Raw genomic sequence first — 21109 nt, 5'->3', positions numbered from 1 at the left:
TAAAAAAAAAACACAGTTTTGTGTGATAAAATGAAAACTACACCATAGAATTGAAAGATAAAATATGAAAGGATACCTCTAATAATATGCTTTCGCATAAGAAAAAAAAGGGGGTCACCGGACTCGTTTACTTGCTACATAATAAAAAAGGTAAATTCACAACACATTCTATAAATAAAAGTTACTAGTACTTTATCTGAGTTACTTACCTCCCCCTATGTGACTAAGTTGAAAAATAATAAATCAGTTTAAAAAAATTCAGTTTTTTAGTAAAATACAGCCGTAAATATGATAAAACACAAAATGTTCTATAAATAAACGAAAAGTCTGATCCATGAATTTCATACTACTTTCGAAATCTGCACATTTCATTAAAGAAACCGGCCGATTGTTTACTGCTATTTCAAAATCCATGATGGAGGAAGACATCCTAGCTACCTTAAAAACTATTATGACAAAGTATAAAGCAAATGCGAACGAAATTAAAATACAAATGAAAACAAATATACATCGCTTAATTGTTTCATTTTTTTTACTTGCTCAATTTATTTCATTTTAATTTTTTATTGATAGTTAATAAACAGTAAATATCGGCACGAAAACCAGATATTTAATCAGAAGTCAAAGTTTTTCTATTAACAATTACATAATGCGATATGTGTTGTCCATTATATACGTAATAAAAGTACCAAAAAAACATGTTCAGAGGGGTTAGTATGATATATTTTTTTGCATGCATCGATTCATTATTTCCTTAATATAATGATCACAAGAAAATCGTTTCATAACACTTTACTTATTTACCAGTTATACACAGATTTTGTTCATTAAAATATAAAACGTCACGACAGACACGTCGATAGAGAAATGGGAAGTGTATGCTACGATAGAAAGGAACAACGGAATGTCAACGTTCAAAAAAGGAAAAATAACAATATGGAAAAGAAAGTAGTCTCTTTTGTTGTATTTGTTTTTTTTTTATTTTCCCGTTTGAAATTGAAATATTCAACTCGAGAAAATGGCAATATTTGCTGTTAATATTAAATTTATTTTAAGGAATTACCCCTCGGAAACTTTCAGCAGTATAATTAGAAACATATTGATAATTTAAAGCAACAAAATGTCATCAAGGTATTAACTGCGAATGTTATTAAACTCATCAATTAAAAACTAATCCAGCTAGAAAAGGGCAATAACTGATGTTAAGATTGACTTTATTTTAAGGAAGTACCTATGGACAAATTTCAGCAGTTTGATTAGAAAATTCTTGATGTTTTAAAAAAAAATGTCTCATGTTTTACAAAAAATATTAACATGTGCTGCCTTCTGTATCGTTCTGAAGTGTTTTCTGTCAAATCTTTGTTTAACACTGAACAGGTATACGAGGCTGTATATATTAAAATGTCATGAACGCATCTGCCGAGTCAGGAACATGCATATTACGCAATGTATTTTGATTAAAAGTTCGAGATTGATGGATGATTGGCTGTTTTACATCGCATCATTCCAAAAAGGCTTTATCGCGACGAGTTAAATTTGAGAAACATTTTTAGGCTTCAAGTATTCAAACAGTATAAATATATATATATATATTTTTTAATTCAGTGACTTTTTTTAAAAGCAACATGATCTATATAAAGCACATAACTTCTAACAGAGGTTTAAGCTTACAGATATATCAAAAATTAAAAATGATTTAGTTTTTTGTTCATTCATTAATGAAAGTGAAATAGTGAAATAATAAATTGCTTTAAGCAACCGTTCAATATTGTCAGAATAAGCAAAGAAACATCGATGATGAACCATTCACTTGCAAGTACATAATTCGACCTCATTTAATCCGTATCAATGTGGCCTTCAATTTAATCCCTTAGCGAGAGATAGTTTACACATTAACTAGGCGCGTTCAGCTATTAAAAGAAATGAATGTCAACATTTAAAGTGAAACAATGCATTTTGATACAGGCAAACAAGATGTTTGACATATCTTTTAAACCTATAATATGGAATCAAATAGACATAAACAAAAATCCTTTTGTACATGTTTGTCATATATTTATATCGGGTTATATGATCGTCTGCAGTGCTAGGAGGTCACCTCGATGGTTATTAAGATAGCGTCTGGACTAAAATACTTATAAACTGCTGATACATATTATGGGGTCATCGTTAATTATTTATTTCATACTTTTTATAGTTTGGATACAAGTTTTATAAGCCTGGTACCTTTAATAATTATTAGTATGTTATTAATCAAATATGAGAATGTTGCGTCAAATCCGTGATAATGAATTTAACAGTTTATGAAAGCTTGCATATGTTGCAATGTCACTTTTTCATTTTAAATTGTCGATCCCTTTAGGAGACTGTACAAATTTCTGACCGCTCTTGTCTTCCTGCTTGTTGAGAATGTTTGCATTTTGCAAACTCAGCCTCTATTGCTGAAAAATAATCAGAAAAAAATGTAATCTGATCTCATTTTAAGATCGAGTAACTAATGAAAATAAATTAAAAAGAGAATGGTAATGAGAGATGTGTCAACAACCCGACCAAATTCAGAATACATTCCATTCCAAATCAATCAATGGATCTTCTACGCAGCGAGAAAATCCCACACCCGGATGCTGTTTAATAATTTTCTGAAATAATATTGAGGAGTTATTACAACTTTCTTTGTTGAAAACATGTTAAAGCATGAAGATGAAGCTTTTATTTTTCCACTTGAAGATTTTCGAATTTGATTTCATTTTTAGAACAATACAAGTTTTAAAATTGCTTTACCTATTCTTAATCATTCTGTCATAGAATAAATAAAAACTAGATACTACTAGTGTTTTTTTACAGAACAAAATATGTGCTGTGTTTACTAGAACCTTGGTTGAATGTATATACAAACATGAAGTTACGAATGAATTAGTTAGGTCAAAATTCCTTATACTCTGTGAAACCAAATATTTAAAGAAGCTAGCCATTTTAAGATTGAAAGGCATTTCTGCAATCCTGGGTGTCCTTTTTGGTTGTTAATTGTGCCACGCAATAAACAATGCTCTTTTGCATCTGAAAATTGTACTAATAGTCTTTACATCAACTCTGTAATTGGCATGCAGTTACGCTAAGACATGACATACATTTATATCCAAAACACAACGATAGCAATAATGTATCTGGACATTATGTGAATAAACTGTACAGTTTTGAAACCTTTTAACTGCATGCAATCTTTTGTTAATCTATAAACGTTTGATATCAGTAGTTTTAATTTATTAAAACGACAGTTAAAACATCCATCATCAGTTCAGTAGATTGTGCTTCGGTACAGACATTATATATTATGTACTTTCACTATTTTATTTTCCCTTGATATAATGAGATACAATTAAACAAAAATTAACTCCTTAAACAAAGCTTACATCAGAAGGATTTGGTTATTTATTTTTGGTACTTTTTGGTCACATGGCTCTTTACCATGTTCACGTTTAAGTGTAGTTAAACCTTTTTTTCGTCCATTGTCTGATGAGGTATAATCATTCTTGATTAAGTTTATTCAAGAAAAGATTATGGCAGCAAATTCATTATATTTGTTATAATGCACAACTGATATAGTTACATTAAATGATGAGTATTTGACGGACAATAACGAGAAATTTTTTGTTTATCGTCACCTATTACTTAAATCCGTTAATTTGACAGCAATAAACCAAACTACCAATTTGAAATAACTTGGAATTGTGTAAGATCAATATATTAAAAAGTTAAATGTGGCTAAACATGAAAATTTAAATTGAATTGATACAATTTGTTTAATGAAACTATCTGAATTTAGTCTGAACTGAAAATTCTAGCTTGTGTCACCTATTAATTGAATCCTTTTATTTGCCAGCAATGAACCAAACTACAAAATAACCTGGAATTTCAAAGATAAATATACATGCTAATAAAAATAGATGTGCTGATTTAGAATAAATTAAAAAGTCAAGACTGGTCAATAATGAATCGAGACTGGTCGAGACTAGTCAAAACTAGTCCAGACGGGTCGAGACATGGTTGAGACTGGTCGAGCTCATATTCAGACTATACCAAGATTATCAAAAAATCAATCAGTAAAGTGGAGTGCAAAGTCGAGTACAGTTAAGTAATGTCTAGATTATGTCCAGTCTTGTCAAATAAAACCTGTGCTCGACCTTACTGGTCGAGAACAAAATATGGTCTTTAAGACTCTGCGGAGTTCGTAATGTCTGTATTTTAAACAGTATTTCAGTTATATCACATGGTCAGATATACCTAATTATGGAACATAGATTGATAAAGTTCACATTATCAAACATCTTTTTTCTGATAACGGAGACACATTATTTAGAAAATAAAAAAAAATATCGGGTTATACTGATAAAGACATAATATTTTTTGAGACGATTTTCGTTATAAAATGCCAGATCAATGCTCGCTTCAAATGCAAACAGAAAATACGTAGATCACACTGCTCATTTAACTATTCTCAACATGAACTTCTAGATTGCAAAGTTAGCTACTAAAAGTTAAGAAGGGAAGTTTTGTACTGTCTAATATAACTTTGGTAATCATTATTAGTCTAATGACTTTCATTTTATATCCTATCTGCAAAAGTAATAAGTCTTGAAATTTTATTGTCTAGTGTGTGTTTGTTAAATGAATGTCATAAAATGACACAGAAAAAATAACACTTTATCAGGAGTATATTATCGTATTATGATCGTCAAATACACACCATGATGGCATTTTTACTTTTTTTACTTCTGATGTCAATATTACGATACTAACCTTATTATTGTACCAAAAAGAGATATATTTACATTTGTATCATATTTGTATCTTCTATTTTATTGCAGTATGACTTCTTTTATTTTTCTCGTTTTTCTTTCTTTTGCGACAAAAGTTTACGGAAGTCCAACTAAACAAAATGAGCACGTTTAAATAACACAAGTCATATGAATTATCAAGACCACATAATTAGAAAATCATTTATAATTATATAAACGTATGACAAATAGTGAATGTTTTCCCAAGATTGCTTACCACGAACGTTTGAACAATTATTCCCGTCACAAAGAATGCACATTGGCCACTTATGAATCAGTTTGTGGAATGAACGAAAGTAATAAATACATTTACATTAGCGATAAAAGCTACGCACATTTATCAAATGGGCAGTCACTGGCGGATTGACAAAATGTTTTTCCTAGAGATTGGACTCAATGTCGAACATAAAAGGTTACAGGAATAATATTTAGTGGCATTAGATGGAAATCAAAACAATCCACTGATGATACCTCAGGTTTCAGGTTCGTTGTCACAATTCTAACAATAAGACCGTTTGTCTTTGGCAATGTTGTAAGTATAAATACATAAAAACGTAATATAAAAAGAATCCAGATGTTAAATCCGATGACTTGTGACGGAATGTGAAGCTATTTGCATGCAAAAATGTAATATATCTCTACGTGGTACGCAGGTTTTTCTATTTCTGATGACTCGTGGCAGTTTTAATTTCAATTTTATGCCTGCCATAATACTGTATATAACTTAACTATTTTATGATAATGTGTTGTCGTCCGACAAATGCGAGGACATATGCGCACACCATGTGCTGAAAATTAAAATGTCTGAATTTGCTACCTGCCAGAATCATAGAATTATTCTCATTGATAAAACTAACATACTGTCGTGTTGAAAGTTTCTACCGATAATAAGACAGAACATTTGATTTTTCAATCATAATTGTTTGTATATTATTGTAATAGTTAGCATGATTTGTTGATTATAAAGCAAAAATATGCAATAATAAGCAATTTGTAACCCGTACAAAGATGTACGTTTTAGTACTCGAACGATGATTTGAGCTCGACATTATGTTTATCTTGACTGTTGCTTACCTAACAGATTGATTGCTATTGTCTTCCTTTTCAGTGGCGAAAAGTTTCTGTAAATTCACGACGAGAACAAATTTACAATAAATAAAATAAATAAGTTCTAATAATAAGGGTAAAATACTGTAAATTTCGGCTGTCAATGTAAAACGGTGTAAGATGGAAAGGGACGACTTTATGCATTGTAATGGACCACCAACTAATTTGAGAGTGTTTTCCAGGATAAAGTTTCATGTACATAGAAAGTTGCTCTCTCCTATCTGAATGCTTTGGAGTTACGTCCTGATTCCGACCAAACATGCAAAAGTAAAATCACAAAAATACTGAACTCCGAGGAAAATTCAAAAAGGAAAGTCCCCAATCAAATGAACGCCGCTACTTAACTTTGGTTTTGCGAGTACAAGGAACGACAATATGTCTATGTCCTAGAAAACCATCGTCTTGGTCATTGCTTTGATTCACAAAGACACCTTAATTTCCTTTGTAATGAAAATACTTCTAATATTCTTACCCTCCCGTTTTTGTTTCTCTGATAACAAATCAGCTTCTACCTGTTGTTTTTGTATTTCAATTTCCTCTTTATCTTTCACTAATTTTTCAATTTGTTTTGTTGCATTCTCACTCTCATTTAAAGACAGCTGCTTTTGATCTATACTTTTATCTGAGTTATTTTCTGATTTCTGTTTTTCTTCCAGTAACTTTTTTATTTCTTCTGTTAATTTTTTCAACTCAATATCTGTCTTCTGTTTGTCTTTTTCTTGTTGTTGATTGAGTAGGATATTTTGTTTCATACCTTCAAAAGACGAAAAAATACATGTCCATGCTAAGATGTTTAAGGTGGTATGGGAGTCTAAATTAAAAATGATAGAATTTGTTCATACTTTGCCAAAACGTAGTATATACTGATTTATGTTAAAAAATATAATAAAAATTATAGGTCACCGCGCATTTTCTCAGGCTACAGATTAGGACAAAATGACAAAATTTGTATGGGTTATACAGGAAAAAACATCATTATGTGATTAGAAGCTAAACTAAATTACAGAATTGCAAAATAAAATACGAGAAGATAGCTTTTAGAAAATGCTATAACAATATCAAAAGAAAAGATAGAGTCACCGTGCGTTTTTTCTGGCTAAAATACAAAATAGCAAAATTCAATGTAGATTCCTTCAAAAAATGCACTATTTTAGAGTTACCTCCCCTTAAAGTACTAATTTGAAAACCTTTAAAAAAGGCAAATATTATCTACACTTATAAAAATATTAATATTTATAAGTTATAATCTTATAAATTTGTCCTTTTAAATGCAAATTCACATTAGTTATCTGCATTCCTGCATCAAATTTTGCTAACTTGATTGAAAATCTGGACCTTAGATTCTCTGTTTTTTTACAATCCAAGAATGCGAAAGACACACATACCACCTTAAGTTTAATTTGACGTTTGCCTGCAATCATATATCATGGAATATATCTTACACTAAATAAACAATAATACATTTTTCTAAATCTACATATTAAAAATACGGTGTGTAGAACATAACCTTAAACTGAGATGCAAAGGTAGTCGCTCAATTTTATAACAACATGCAGAAACACAAGTGTTTTATTTAAAGTTTAACAATTAAGTTAACACAATTTTGTGAGAAGTTATTAACTGATATATTTTTTCTCTCACTTTAGTGAGATATGAATGTATGCGCAGCCGTGAACGATTCGCACTTGATATAAACAAGTTTCAGTTTTCGTCCATAATCGGTAAACATATCTCGAGTTGATGTTTTAAATTGTACATGTATTAGTGAAAGTAAATGTTACTAAAGGATCACACTTCGTCAAACTGCAAATACAGACAGATATTACACTAACAAAATGTTGTGTGTTAAGATAAGTAACTATATAGTTATGGTATAGTCAATATCAAGAATACAACCTAAAGTAATTGTTTGCGGTATACATAGACGTTGTTTATGTTCATGAAAACAAAAATTTTTTTGAAGACACACACTGTTTAAAGTAAGAAATACACCAAAACCATGTTCCTATTGACAACATAAATGTTGACTTTTATAGAATCGATATAATAACAGACAGTAGTTGTTTCAATGTCTTCTAATTGCGCATCCCTACATTTTATATAAACATGATAAATATGAAGTTGTACGTTTACAAGACCATATTAAGGCAAAAGGAAAAATGGTATTGCTAATATTTTCACTTTCTTTTTTGTATATATATTGATGCTGATGAGGATGTCCTGTCACCAAATAACCTACATTTACGTTTTACTTGGCTTTCGTGATGATTTTGAAAGAACCTTAATGATGGTGAAAGTCAAGATACTACCATAACTACAATTTCTGCTTCATAATTGGTTATTTTGCTTGATACAAAAGCAACGAAAACATTCTGCAAATCAGACACCACAAAATATTTTCCACAGCAACGTTAACGACTGCATACAAATGTTGAAATCAGATTGAAATAATTTTGTAAACATGTCTACTTAATTTCAAGTTTGGGACTTTCGAGAGTAAAGACAACCTCGGTTTTTTGCTTAATTGAGTAGCCCCAATTAGTTAACGAAGTACATGTTAGAATCCATCCTGATGGTAATAATAGTAAATGATAAAGAAAACGCATAAACGATACCATTTGCATTTAATAGAAATTTACCAATACTAAACCTTAACCAAATTGTTCATTTAGTAATTGTTCTTATTACCTGTTTTTGCAAGCTTTTGTTGTTCAATTATTTCGTCTTTTTGAATTTGAAGGTCCAGTTTTTCTTTTTCTAATTGTTTGATTTTCATATTAGCCAGTTCTCCGTCATTTTCTGCCTTTTTCTTTTCTATGTCTGCTTTTCTTGCGCAATCTTCTGCATTCCGTTTTTCCTTTACAGCTAATTGTTCACTTTCACTTAATTCCTTCAAGAATATTGCATGCTGTTTCCTTTCGGTGTCAAGCTCTCTTTGAAGTTTTGATGTTATATTAAACTCTTTAAAAAATAAAACAAAAAACAATAATTTCATTGTTTTCTTTGAAAATGTTATGTTATTGCAAACAATGATGATTGTTTTCTATACGATTACTGAAGATAAAACCTGTAAATTGTGCATTCCAATTGTATATGGATGCATTTGAAATGTAGTGGATATTTTTTGTTATTCGGGTCTCATACAGGGTATAAACTCTGACATTATTTGCTTAGAGTTTATATCCCCTGAGCCGAGGGCGAAGGCGATATAAGCTTAACCGAGAGTTTCACAGTATAAACCCTGTCTTAGACCTTAATTACAAGTATATTACGGAGTATCCCTGTCTACATGTTTTTTTACCAGTGCAGGTATTTGTTAAACATTCAAAATGCAGCATGTATATTCAATACATGTTTATTGTTTCTTGATATTTTGAGTATGCACATTTTTTATCTTGACAATTTATTTTCCGTAAAGAAAATGTTTTTAATAAAGTTTTTAGATTTCCTGTTTTGTGTTCGTATATGTGTGTGCCTTTGTTTTTTTTATAACACATATATTGAAAAAACCCAACCTGATATGTGAAGGATTTTGTAATTTCCTGAGAAAATAATTTTATCGTGCATGTATATATTTAAGTCTGAATTGAAAACAACATTCAAACCTATGATTGCGTTGGATAAAAATAGAATTTTTTTATACGTGTGCATGCAAAACAAATTTCTTTGTATAGGGTTCTAAATACAGCACAAACAACATTTTCCAAAAGACCAAAAAAGTGAAAAAGTATATTTTAACAAACGTATTAGACTAACAGGTCGAACAATAAATGTTCTTAAACCCTTCCGACTGCAATCGGCGATTGCCAAATAAACGGATCACAAGATTTATAAAAATGGATCTTAATTATAAATTTAATACCAACAGAAAACAATAAACTTGCGGAAAAGATGGTATACCGCAAAACAAGAGGTGCAAACATGTTTGTTCATCGTAACCGGATATCGACAATTAATGTCTCTTCAGTGATGTTAGGAATCGATATAGTATTTGGAAAGGCATATAATTCACCTCAATTTAGGATAGACTTGGATTTTGAAGGGTCGAAATAGAATAAACGGATCATATTAATCCGAAGGCAAATATAATTCAAGCCCAAACGAAAACAAATAAACAAGTCTAAATTGAAAACAACGTTTAAACCTATGATTGTTTTGCATAAAAACCGCTATTTTTTAACGTGCATATATATGCATTTGAAGTATTTAAGCAGTGTTAATCATCGTTAAGCTTCGACATTACACTGATTTCACATTCAACAAACATATTTGTATAATAGATTTGGAACTCACACAGAAAAAAAATATTTACTGGAGTCAATAAAATAAACCAAACAATCTTTGTTTTACTTGAAAGTATTTTGAGATAAATCGTCTGTTAAATTGAATGGGAAATGAGACTTTTGTGATTGCTGAAAGGCGGATATCTCTGATTTTTATCTTCTAGACTTGATGATTTTTTTTAATTATCATTGTAATATACTGACAGACCTAAAAAAACGCAATACACAATTTTGTGATTTGTTTAACCAAATCATGATTGAAACTCATATCATGGAATTTGATAAGACTGTCGTACAAGTGAGAGGTTTAGCGCTATAAAACCAGGTTCAATCCACCATTTTCTACATTTGAAAATGCCTGTACCAAGTCAGGAATATGACAGTTGTTGTCCATTCGTTTGATGTGTTTTGTCATTTGATTTTGCCATGTGATTAGGGACTTTCCGATTGAATTTTCCTCGGAGTTCAGTATTTTTGTGATTTTACTTTTCACTACTATTCATGGTTACCATACTCCGTAATGTTTCGAAAAATTGACTAACCCGAGGTTATATGTATTGAACATACCGGATTATTGAAATATTTTTTTATATATATATATTACCTATAAATCTTGATCAATGTTGTCAACTGAAAAATGCTACCGATCATTGCAAAAACACAGCTACTTTAAAGGTTGGTATCAGTCAATAAAATAGTATTTTTTGTTTAGAGTAAACAGATTTTGTACACGTACATTTCTGTTACAGATAACGAAGAACCCTCTCGGGCACTAAGTTAAGGAAAAGTTTGTAGCCGCACAAACATGTTTACCCTGATACATTATTTATGCATTATTAATGCATCAGTCCCAAATCAGGTGCCTGTAATTTAGTGTTTGCCATTTGTTGCAATTGGTGATATTTGCTTTTCGTGTATTTCGTGTATTAGCGCTATCATATGCTGTTGCAGCACTGTACCAATTTTGGGGAGGTTTACACAATCAATAACATGTATAAACCCGCCACATTCTGTGTGTGCTTTTCCAAGTCTTGAACCCTGTTATTTTATAGTTGTCGTTGATTGCTCTTTATCATATATGTTTTGTACAAAAATCAGGTCATTAGTTTTCTCATTTGATATGTTCATGTTTGTGTTTTGTGCGGTATGAGTTGTGATTATTGTTGAAAGCCGTATGATGACTTTTAGTTGATGCATGTAACTATTACGTCATTAGATTTCTGGTGGAGAGTGTCTAATTATAAGTTAAACCACATCGTTTTATTGTTACAATACTTGTGTTATTCCTATTGTGTTTTTATGTATTACATTATATAAATAAGAAAAAGTGGTATGCTTTTCATAAAGACAACTATCCACCAGAGAGCAAATGACGTAAAATCAAGAATATGTTACGTGCTACTTTTAAGATAGATCCTGAAGTAATAGTTTTTTTACTATTTAATTTCCCGACCAAAATCGTCGAAATATTTTCCTCCATAAAAAGTCCGCTTGGCAACATTTTACCCTGATGAATCTCATGTTATTTTCTTCAATATAGCAATACAGTTAAAAGGCATAATAGGATGTCTTAATATGATCATTTAAAGGACAATCAATGCGAAATAACAATGATTGTTTTTTTTTCATTCTTAACGATTACTAGTATTATGGAATTTGACGAAAGACTATTCATCATAATATGATATTACTTTGATCATTGTTTGATTTAAAAACAGTGTAAATTTATAAATCTCTGAGCTAACCACACCCACTCTATTATTCGTTTCAGCATAAAACAAATTCTGCTGTTGTCATATTAGATTTCACTTACTTTCTATTATCTTGTTAATTTTCTTATCTTGTGTTTCCTTTTCAATGCTATTTTTTTCATGAGCATCCATCAATTTGTAAAAGTTGTCGGAAAGATTCTGTATAGTTTTCTCCTTTTTCTTCAGTTCTTTACTATAAGTAGCCATCCTGTACTTAAGACTATCGATGTGTACATTTTTAGAAATGATTTCTCTGTTCATGGCAATAATTTTTTCCTCTGCTTGGCGTATTTTATCGCAATTCAACTCAGATTCAATTTTCAATTTCTCCACTTGTCTTTGTAGATCTTCTTTTTCGAACTCGAACAGTTTAACAATAACCTTTTCGTTTTCTAATTCTTCCTCACATTCTCTGTTACGCTGTTCAAGCTCAGAGTACGTCAAGGATGCTTGACGTTGCTAGAAATTGGAGAAAGAAAACATATGAAAATGAAACATTTGTTGAGTGTACTTTCCAACTTGGAAAAACAGCTACGTTCTGTGTTTTAAAATACAGTGGAGATCACTTCTAACCTCTCATCAAATCTGTCAGAATCTGTCAGGAGAACTGTTCAAGGACAGTATGTAGAACTGTCATCCTGACGCCTGATTTAGTCAGTTCTGCTAACAGTTCTACGGTTAGAACTGATTTGGTCAGTTCTGCTGACAGTTCTACAACTTAAACTGATTTAGACAGTTCTACCTAGAACAGTTTTAGACAGTTCTACCCTAGAACAGTACTGATCCTGACAGTTCTACCTAAAACTGATTTGGTCAGTTCTACCTAGAACTGATTCTGACAGTTCTATTTAGAACAGTTCTAAGGTAGAACTGTTCTAGGGTAGAACTGTTCTATGTAGAATGGTTCTAGGACAGTTTAGAACAGTTCTATGACAGATTATTCTAACAGTTCTAATGAGAGGTGAGAAGTGATCTCCACTGTATCTGATTGTCTGATTGAGTCCAGTGTATCATTTGCAATCGATTCCCGGTACATATGACTAACCCCTTGTGTCTTATCAAACTTTTTTGTTTCCTTTCATTCGACGAGACCATTCAATGTAAAGCGTTCTTACAGTATCATTATAAGATGAATAATTAAAAATAAAATGAAATCTGATATGTGTAATATAATAGTTTGTTATTTCGTTCTTACTTACTTCCAAACAACTGCAATTAAATTAGAAATGTGTTTGCTGCTATTTCATGTGGGCAAATCAAGGAAACAAATCCGAGTTGTCCGTATTAATTAAAAATATTATCCGAGTTTTGTTTACTCATTTGAGTAACCTTAGCTAAAAAAATGCATCAATTTTTGAAATGTTATTCATTCTTTGTATAATCATCAACATCTTGATTCTGGTATACGTACAGGATGTATCGAACCAAGACAGTTATTTTTTGTTTGCCGTTTTGTTGCTGCCTTCAGAAATCCGTGAGTAATTCGTCTGTCATACAGTAGTTGACGGTGATTTATGTCGGGTATTAGAGTTTTGAAGACTGATTTTAGCTTTAATAACGCCGATACAGTTCTATTTAAAATTGTATCACAGTTTGATGTTTAGCTTGAGCTAGGATACTGTTTGAATAGGATGAATGTTATTAATCAAAACAAAGACCAATTTATTATTTGTTGAAAGTTGTCTAATTGGCTTAAGGGAATACGATACAGTAGCAGGGGCAGATAATAACGTTTTCAAAACTGTTCGTGTTGTTTTCGCGACGTTGTTAATCAGAACGTTGTAATTTCGCGAAGTTTCTAATAAGAACGATTACATTTCGCGACGTCGTTTTAAATGTAGTCACATTTGCGGAAAATCCAGTGACGTCACAAATCCGGTTGCGCGAATTTGAAAAAAAAGTACCTGCCAAGAAAATCGGCCATATCATGAAAATTGTTATATTCATTCATTAATATTGAGGTCAACAGTATTAACTTGAAATGTGAAAAAAAAAATTAAATCCACATTCATACTCTTGTATATGTTTTATTTCATATAGGAAATGAATAACAGATATGCAAATAATGATACGTCGATGAGACAGAAACCCAACTAAACAAAAAGACCAATAAGTAATTAAATGTAATTAAGATATCAACGTACTGTCTTGATCTATATATAATATCTACACCATTTGGAAAACTGTATGGAGAATTGTGCAAATAAATTTAACAGAGACTATCAACAAAATGACAAAATAACATGATAAATAAAGACAACGCCTCATACTGCACCTGACTTTGAATAAGTACATTAAAAAGTTTAACGGCATTTTTAGAATTTAACCCAGTGGAATACATATGTGTATGAAAAAGAACTGTCAGTTTAAAAGACACAGTTATAAGCCCCGTATTATAGACGGAATGACGGACGGACAGACGGACAGGTGTAAAACAAAACGCCACCCAACTTTCATTTACGGGGGTATAAAAATACCCTGAAGACAAATAAACTTAGGCAACTTATCTATTGATACAAAATCATGCAATTTCATGATCTAATACCGACTGCTGTACTTCCTATGAAATGTTAAACTACACCGTAATGGACTTTATTGAGACAATTACGACATGAATTTGCTCGAAACAGCTCTAAATATACACCTTTTTGAACATGTTCAGAGTAGTTCTAAGCTGACCCGAGTTAATTTGGGTATGGTTTTGTGTTCATATAATGCCTATATAGTAGGCCGATAGTTTTCTTGATTGAATTGTTCACATTTTCATGTCGGGGCTTTTTAAAACTGACTAAACAGTGAGGCTTTTTTTTTGGTGAAGGCCGTGCGGTGACCCTTGATTGCGTTTATCTTCGTAATTTGAAATATGGTTGATAGTTGTCTCATTGGCAATCATACCAACTGTCCTTATTTTTATATTATCCCACTTACTTGATAATTGTTTCATATTTTGTCTTGTTGGGACCTTTTGAATAATTAAAAATATGCCCAAGCTGTGTTGTCTGCATGAGTTGAAGGATTAATGTCGGACTGAGATGCAAATTATTTTTTATGCCAACGCCGTAGCGGAGGGGGCATTAAGTTTTACCCTTGTCCGCCTGTACGTACGTACGTACGTCCCAAAATTGGTTTCCGTTCTCTAACTTTAGTTTGCCTCAACCAAATGTTATGAAACTTATACACAACGCTTATTACCACAAAACACAGATCAAGTTTGAATTTTGGTGGCGTCACTTTTACCATTCTAGAGTTATGCCCCTTTACAAATGGAAAAATTGCTGAATTTTTCGTTTCCGTTCTCTTACTTTAGTTTGCCTCAACCAAATGTTATGAAACTTATACACAATGCTTATTACCACAAAACACAGATCAATAGATATAAGAAGATGTGGTATGAGTGCCAATGAGACAACTCTCCATCCAAGTCAAAATTTATAAAAGTAAACCATTATAGGTCACAGTACGGTCTTCAACACGGAGCCTTGGCTCACACCGAACAGTAAGCTATAAAGGGCCCCAAAAATTACTAGTGTTAAACCATTCAAACGGGAAAACCAACGGTCTAATCTATATAAAAAACGAGAAACGAGAAAAACTTATGAACCACATCAACAAACGACAACTACTGAACATCAGATTCCTGACTTAGGACAGGTGCAAACAAATGCAGCGGGTTTAAACGTTTTAATGGTACCAAACCTTCACCCCTTTTCCGAAACAATAGTGTAACATCACAACATAGAAAGACACACTATAAAATATCAACTGAAATAGCTTAACTCAATCAAAGGACATATTAACACCATTGAACATACACTGAACAAATAAATTTGACCTATGACACAATGTAAATACAAAATAAATAAACTAAGGGAAGAATAATAAAAGTAACATGTTATATCGGTAAGAAATGTTAAACAATTAAAGAAAAACAATATGCTCGAACAAAAATATCAGCTATTTGCACTAACTTTAAACACAGGTAAATGAAAATAATTTTGTTGTTAGGTATACGTGTATATAGTACCAATGGAGAAAGGAAATATTTTTACAAAATAAATAATTTTGATGTTCATAGTACGAAGTGAAAATTTATAGTTATACCAAACACTTATCAAAGCTGGTATATAGACCAGATATAACCCTGAATAACATTAAATAACAAAAAAGCAATAAAATTAGTATCAACAGGTCAAATAAACAAGAAAGTACGATTTGAGAGTACTCGCAGTTACTGACAGCTAGTTAAAAGCCAAAACAATTAATAATAAAAAATCATGCATCAGAGACTAAAACACATCCCAGGGATTTAGTATTTTAACGTCATGGACAGTCAAAGAAGACATGAAAAGTTTGAATTTTGGTGGGGTCACTTTTACCGTTCTAGAGTTATGCCCCTTAACAAATGGAAAAAATTCTGAAATATTTGTTTCTGTTCACTAATTTTAGTTTGCCTCAACCAAATGTTATGAAACTTATGCACAATGCTTATTACCGCAAAACTCAGATCAAGTACAAATTTTGGTAGCGTCACTTTTACAGTTCTTGAGTTATATCCCTTTATAACGTTATATGCAAGCGGGGGCATCATCTGTGTCCCATGGACACATTCCCCATTTATTTTTATTGTTATTATTATATTTTGATTATGAAATATTTATTTTTATCAAATTTATCTTTTGATGTTTCCGAACATTTCTTTTCTAAAAGTAATTTACTAGAATACTTTTTGTATCCAGCATGTCCAAGATTCGTAACAATTCATAAAGGTTTGGCAAATATTTTATGCTATTTTACGAGTAACCAGCTTTAAAAATTTTAATGAATAATATCATTGCTTTCGAAAAAAAAACTTGGCTATACCACTGAACTTGACAGCGTAATCATGAACGGCGGGAATGATTTTACGACGTTATTGCGATTAAAACTTATTTCAACGTAGTTTAGCGCTTTATTGGCAAACGTCCCGTTTGCAATTAAAAATCAAAGTTTATTGCTTTTATTGAAAAAACAAGCACATGGACCCCCAGTTTTTTCTTTTGCAATCAATCAAGTAATATTTAAAGAACACTCCGCCAAAATTTTAAGAAAAAATCAACGATCGATTTTTTTCTGCACTTCTGAATAGACGCAAAAATATTGTCAATTTCTTTATTTCACTAATAGTAAAGTAAATTCAGAAAACAACAATTTTGTTTAACCTTAAACTTGTTACAGCATGGTCATGCCATGGATCAAGGGAACATTTTACAAAAAACCCGGTTAAGTTATGACTGTTCGTTCAAAAGTATTGTAACTTTCTTTAAAAGTCCTTTTTTATGAAATTTCAGGGTTTTCCCTTCAAATATGCAAATTTCAAACCAAATTATCTCAAAAAGTAAGTCATGAAGGTATATTTTTCTTTGCATATTTCAAAAGTACACATCGAAATTGACCTTCTACCAAAATTTCAAGAAAATATCAACGAGGGATCTCTACTGTATCGTATGCCCTTAAATTCTATATCTCTCTATTTTCAGTTGTAGGCAGCTAATATGATAACTTCAAGTCAGATGTATCGATATTCTCTTACTATCTTTTTTCTGATTTCTAAATCTGAATATATCTTTTTGTAATTTGCTTCATCTTCGTTAATAGAGGCACTAGCTATTAAATTCATATTCGCCGATTTGACTTAAATTCTCATATTTGATTTATAACCATCTAAAACATTCATCCAAATTATAAAAAGTGTAAAATAAACAATTTAAAGAACATGACTTTAATAATATGTAACTTCTTTGTGTGGATTTTAGTCTTGTGGTCATCTAATTAACTATTGAGTTGACCTCTGCAGACGTTCGATGGTCATATAAGCGATGTAAACATAAATATAGATGTTAATAGAAAGAGAATCTCGCGCAATTGGATTTTTCTAGGTCTGTTAAATTTAATATTTTAGATTGAAAATATGTGTGAATCGTGGTTTTTATCTGTATAAGAATTATTTTGTGTGGATCGAATCAGTGAATCAAATAATTGACCTTTGTTTGACTTTCAATAATGACATTCTTTTCCTTTAAATAACTGAACACGTGCATTTCATGCATTATCCATCCCTAGCTAAGGGATTAAATGAAAGTTCACATGAATACGGATTCAATGAGGTTGTATCATTCACTTTCAAGTGAATAATACATGATCAAATTTTCTTAGTTTAATTTGATAAAATTGAACCATACTGGCTAGTAAAAGCGAAAAATTATTTCACTTTTGTTAATGATTGAACAAAAAAAGATCATACTTAAGACTTTTTATATATCTTGTAGCTAGTGCCCCTCTAATATTCAGATGTTTAAATTCTGAAAATTCAGCATGTTCAGTTTGCTAAAAGTCTTATTTACATGTAGGTCCAAAATTTAGTATATAACCTTTTTTTTACATGCAATACAACATGTAAAACTTGAATGTTTGTACTTCAACTTTGTACTTGTTTGGCTTTATAACTATTTTGATCTGAGCGTCACTGATGAGTCTTATGTAGACGAAACGCGCGTTTGGCGTACTAAATTATAATCCTGGTACCTTTGATAACTATTGTATGTTTTTAGGTAAGCTATGATATTCATGTATCTAGAAAAAAGTTTGGCCGCAGCGAAAGATTTATTATTCAATTGAACGCTTCTTTTACTATTCCGTCATATATCTTTCTTAATTCGACACACTAAATGTGTAATAACTAGAGGTAATGTTACTATAATTAAATGTCATGCACGGATATCTCAAAAGTTTTAAATGAGTGACGAAAAAACATCCGTATTTGATGAAGTACACATTGCGTTCATGTGATGTACACACAATTTGTTTTAAATAAAATGAAAGTATTGTCTATAATCTTGTATATAGTTATAGATAAGCAATATCTGAAAGGAGCAGAGTTGTCATAATTTTAAAATCGACCTTATGATATCTATACATGTTGACCGAATCTACTAATTGTATGAATTATTGTCCTTATCTGACTAATTTAACGTAATGTTTTGTGTTTTGTTTTTGTCTTTTTATGGCTTTTATCTTGAAAAATATAACAGACATAAAGTCGCAAAAAAAAAATATTAGCAGGACAAGATCTAGATTTAAGTCATGTAATCGAAATATGCAGTCGACTCCTATATTTAAAGTTGTTTCTGTCTTTTAAAAAGATTTTTACTATTCCGTGTTATTTATTTTATTTGTTTTTTTTAGGGGGGGGGGGGGGGCTTATTATCAACAGGAAAATATCTATAAAAAAGACAAATTAACTGTACTTACAGGAGTTTTTGTCCTTGAATGATTTTGTGAGCAATAAATCAGCACGATTAAATTTACTAACATGGCAAAAAAAAAAATATATTCAGTCTACTCTTCATATGAGTCATTGCAGTCAATGTTCGTTGATACCGATTGTTGCAATAGTTTGGGAGAAAATTGCGAGGATAGACACATGATCAGAATAAAATTTATTTATAAGTCAACATAAACGATAGTGTCAGTCCCTTCGTTATAGGAATAAATATCCTTGAACGAAAAATATTCATAGTTTATAGAGAACATGGTAACTGTAAACAGCAATAATGAACAAAGTCAAGAGCACTAAGATCAATTAAAACTACTATTTGTAAATATGGAAACCAAATTCAACAATGACATCAACGAGCAAATCAATTTTGGGATTTGGTCTCCATCCATTATCATGTTTTAATGACAGTATGGATAAGTCAATTGTAAAGTTTGGTATGATATGACTGCTTTAGCTCATACTTACAACTTCTCGTCCAATCAAATTGCTTGAATTTGCCTTCTTATTTTCATAGTACATACATTTTCCGTGTACTAAGTAACTACGCCTGAATGACCACAAGGGTAAGATTTCATTGTATCATAATCAAGATATTAGAACAAAAATTGGCTCTGGCTGTTTTGAAATAAAATGCTGTGTTCAAATTTAAACTAAATAGTTTGTAATTAGTTTTCACGTTGATTTTTAAATATCCTGCTATTTAATCTGTGGATCTAAAAATGTTTTTGACGATTGCAAGTTTCTTTCATCAATAAAAAGTAACAAATATGGTTCTTTATACCTTGATTAGAGTACAACGCCATCTTAAAATTGTAATCATTGATCATCCATGCAATTACTTTGTACACAAAAAAGCGTGTACTATAAAACCTTGTGAAAGGCAACTTGATCTATTCCGTCATGAAATTAATGTCCAGTGGCAAATAGTTCATGCATGTTCAGGAAGATGTGAATTTAAAAAAAAATGTGATAATGTCTGAAGAGGATGTGCCACCTATATATAATATATAAACACATGTTCTGATAAATCTTTTAGTAGTTACTCGAAACAAAAACATAAGGCCTAGTATCTTTGATCTATTGGTAGTTGTTTTTTAATGACTATCCGCTATACTAGCTATAGATACATACCAGGGGCAGATCCAGCCGTTTTTGAAAGGAGGTTACAAACAAGGATAAAGGGAAGGGTCTAACTATATGTCCCCATTCAAAAGCATTGATCGTCACAAAAAGGGTGTTTTCTAACCCCCAGACCACCATGTCACCACCCACACCACCCCTTTGAATCCGCCACTGCATACTATCCATATGTTTCAAATTTATTAAAGCTTTAGTTTTTTCTGTGAAATTGAAAAATGTTTTCAAGATGCAATTATATTATTGCCTTCTTTGGGTCAATTTATTTTTCATCTTAAAATGTAAAGAAGTACATGTATAGTAAAACACTGCTTTATAACAATAAACAAACTCATACCAGCAGCTATCATCTTGTCATTCTGAAGTCAACGACCTTTTGAAATCACATGTTTAACAATGATATACTTGTGAGTAGATTTACAGTTAATGAGCTCCATTTTACAAACACTTGTGATACAAGTAGTCAGCAACAAAATATATCAATAGACTATAATTACAGGATTACTCGAGTTGTAAACATGTGCTAAATTGGATAGTCTATGAAAAGGTTTAATAGACTAAGCGACACTTAGTTTGTACCATCTGAAAGCTATATTTAAATGTATACCTACGAAGGGCTATATTACCGTAAAACAGTTTACGTAAGCTTTAGTTTTTGGTAGATTTTGGATACTGTTATCT

At 31.1% G+C, this 21109-nt stretch overlaps 1 protein-coding gene across 1 annotated transcript; it reads right to left on the bottom strand.

The window, feature by feature from the left end:
• Nucleotides 1–7740: 7740 nt before the first annotated feature.
• On the bottom strand, nt 7741–12429 carry LOC127706581 (calponin homology domain-containing protein DDB_G0272472-like). The gene is made up of 3 exons (XM_052211237.1): nt 12039–12429; nt 8631–8903; nt 7741–7745 (listed from the first exon to the last, which is right to left on the bottom strand). The coding sequence occupies exons 1-3, from the start codon at nt 12235–12237 to the stop codon at nt 7741–7743; spliced, it is 477 nt and encodes a 158-aa protein (XP_052067197.1). The 5' UTR covers nt 12238–12429.
• Nucleotides 12430–21109: the final 8680 nt, after the last annotated feature.

This window comes from Mytilus californianus, unplaced genomic scaffold (assembly GCF_021869535.1).
Source record: "Mytilus californianus isolate M0D057914Y unplaced genomic scaffold, xbMytCali1.0.p SCAF_6, whole genome shotgun sequence".
Classification (NCBI taxonomy): domain Eukaryota; kingdom Metazoa; phylum Mollusca; class Bivalvia; order Mytilida; family Mytilidae; genus Mytilus; species Mytilus californianus.
The sequence above is the reverse complement of the archived record's forward strand: the minus strand, read 5'-3'. Positions and strand labels throughout refer to the sequence as shown.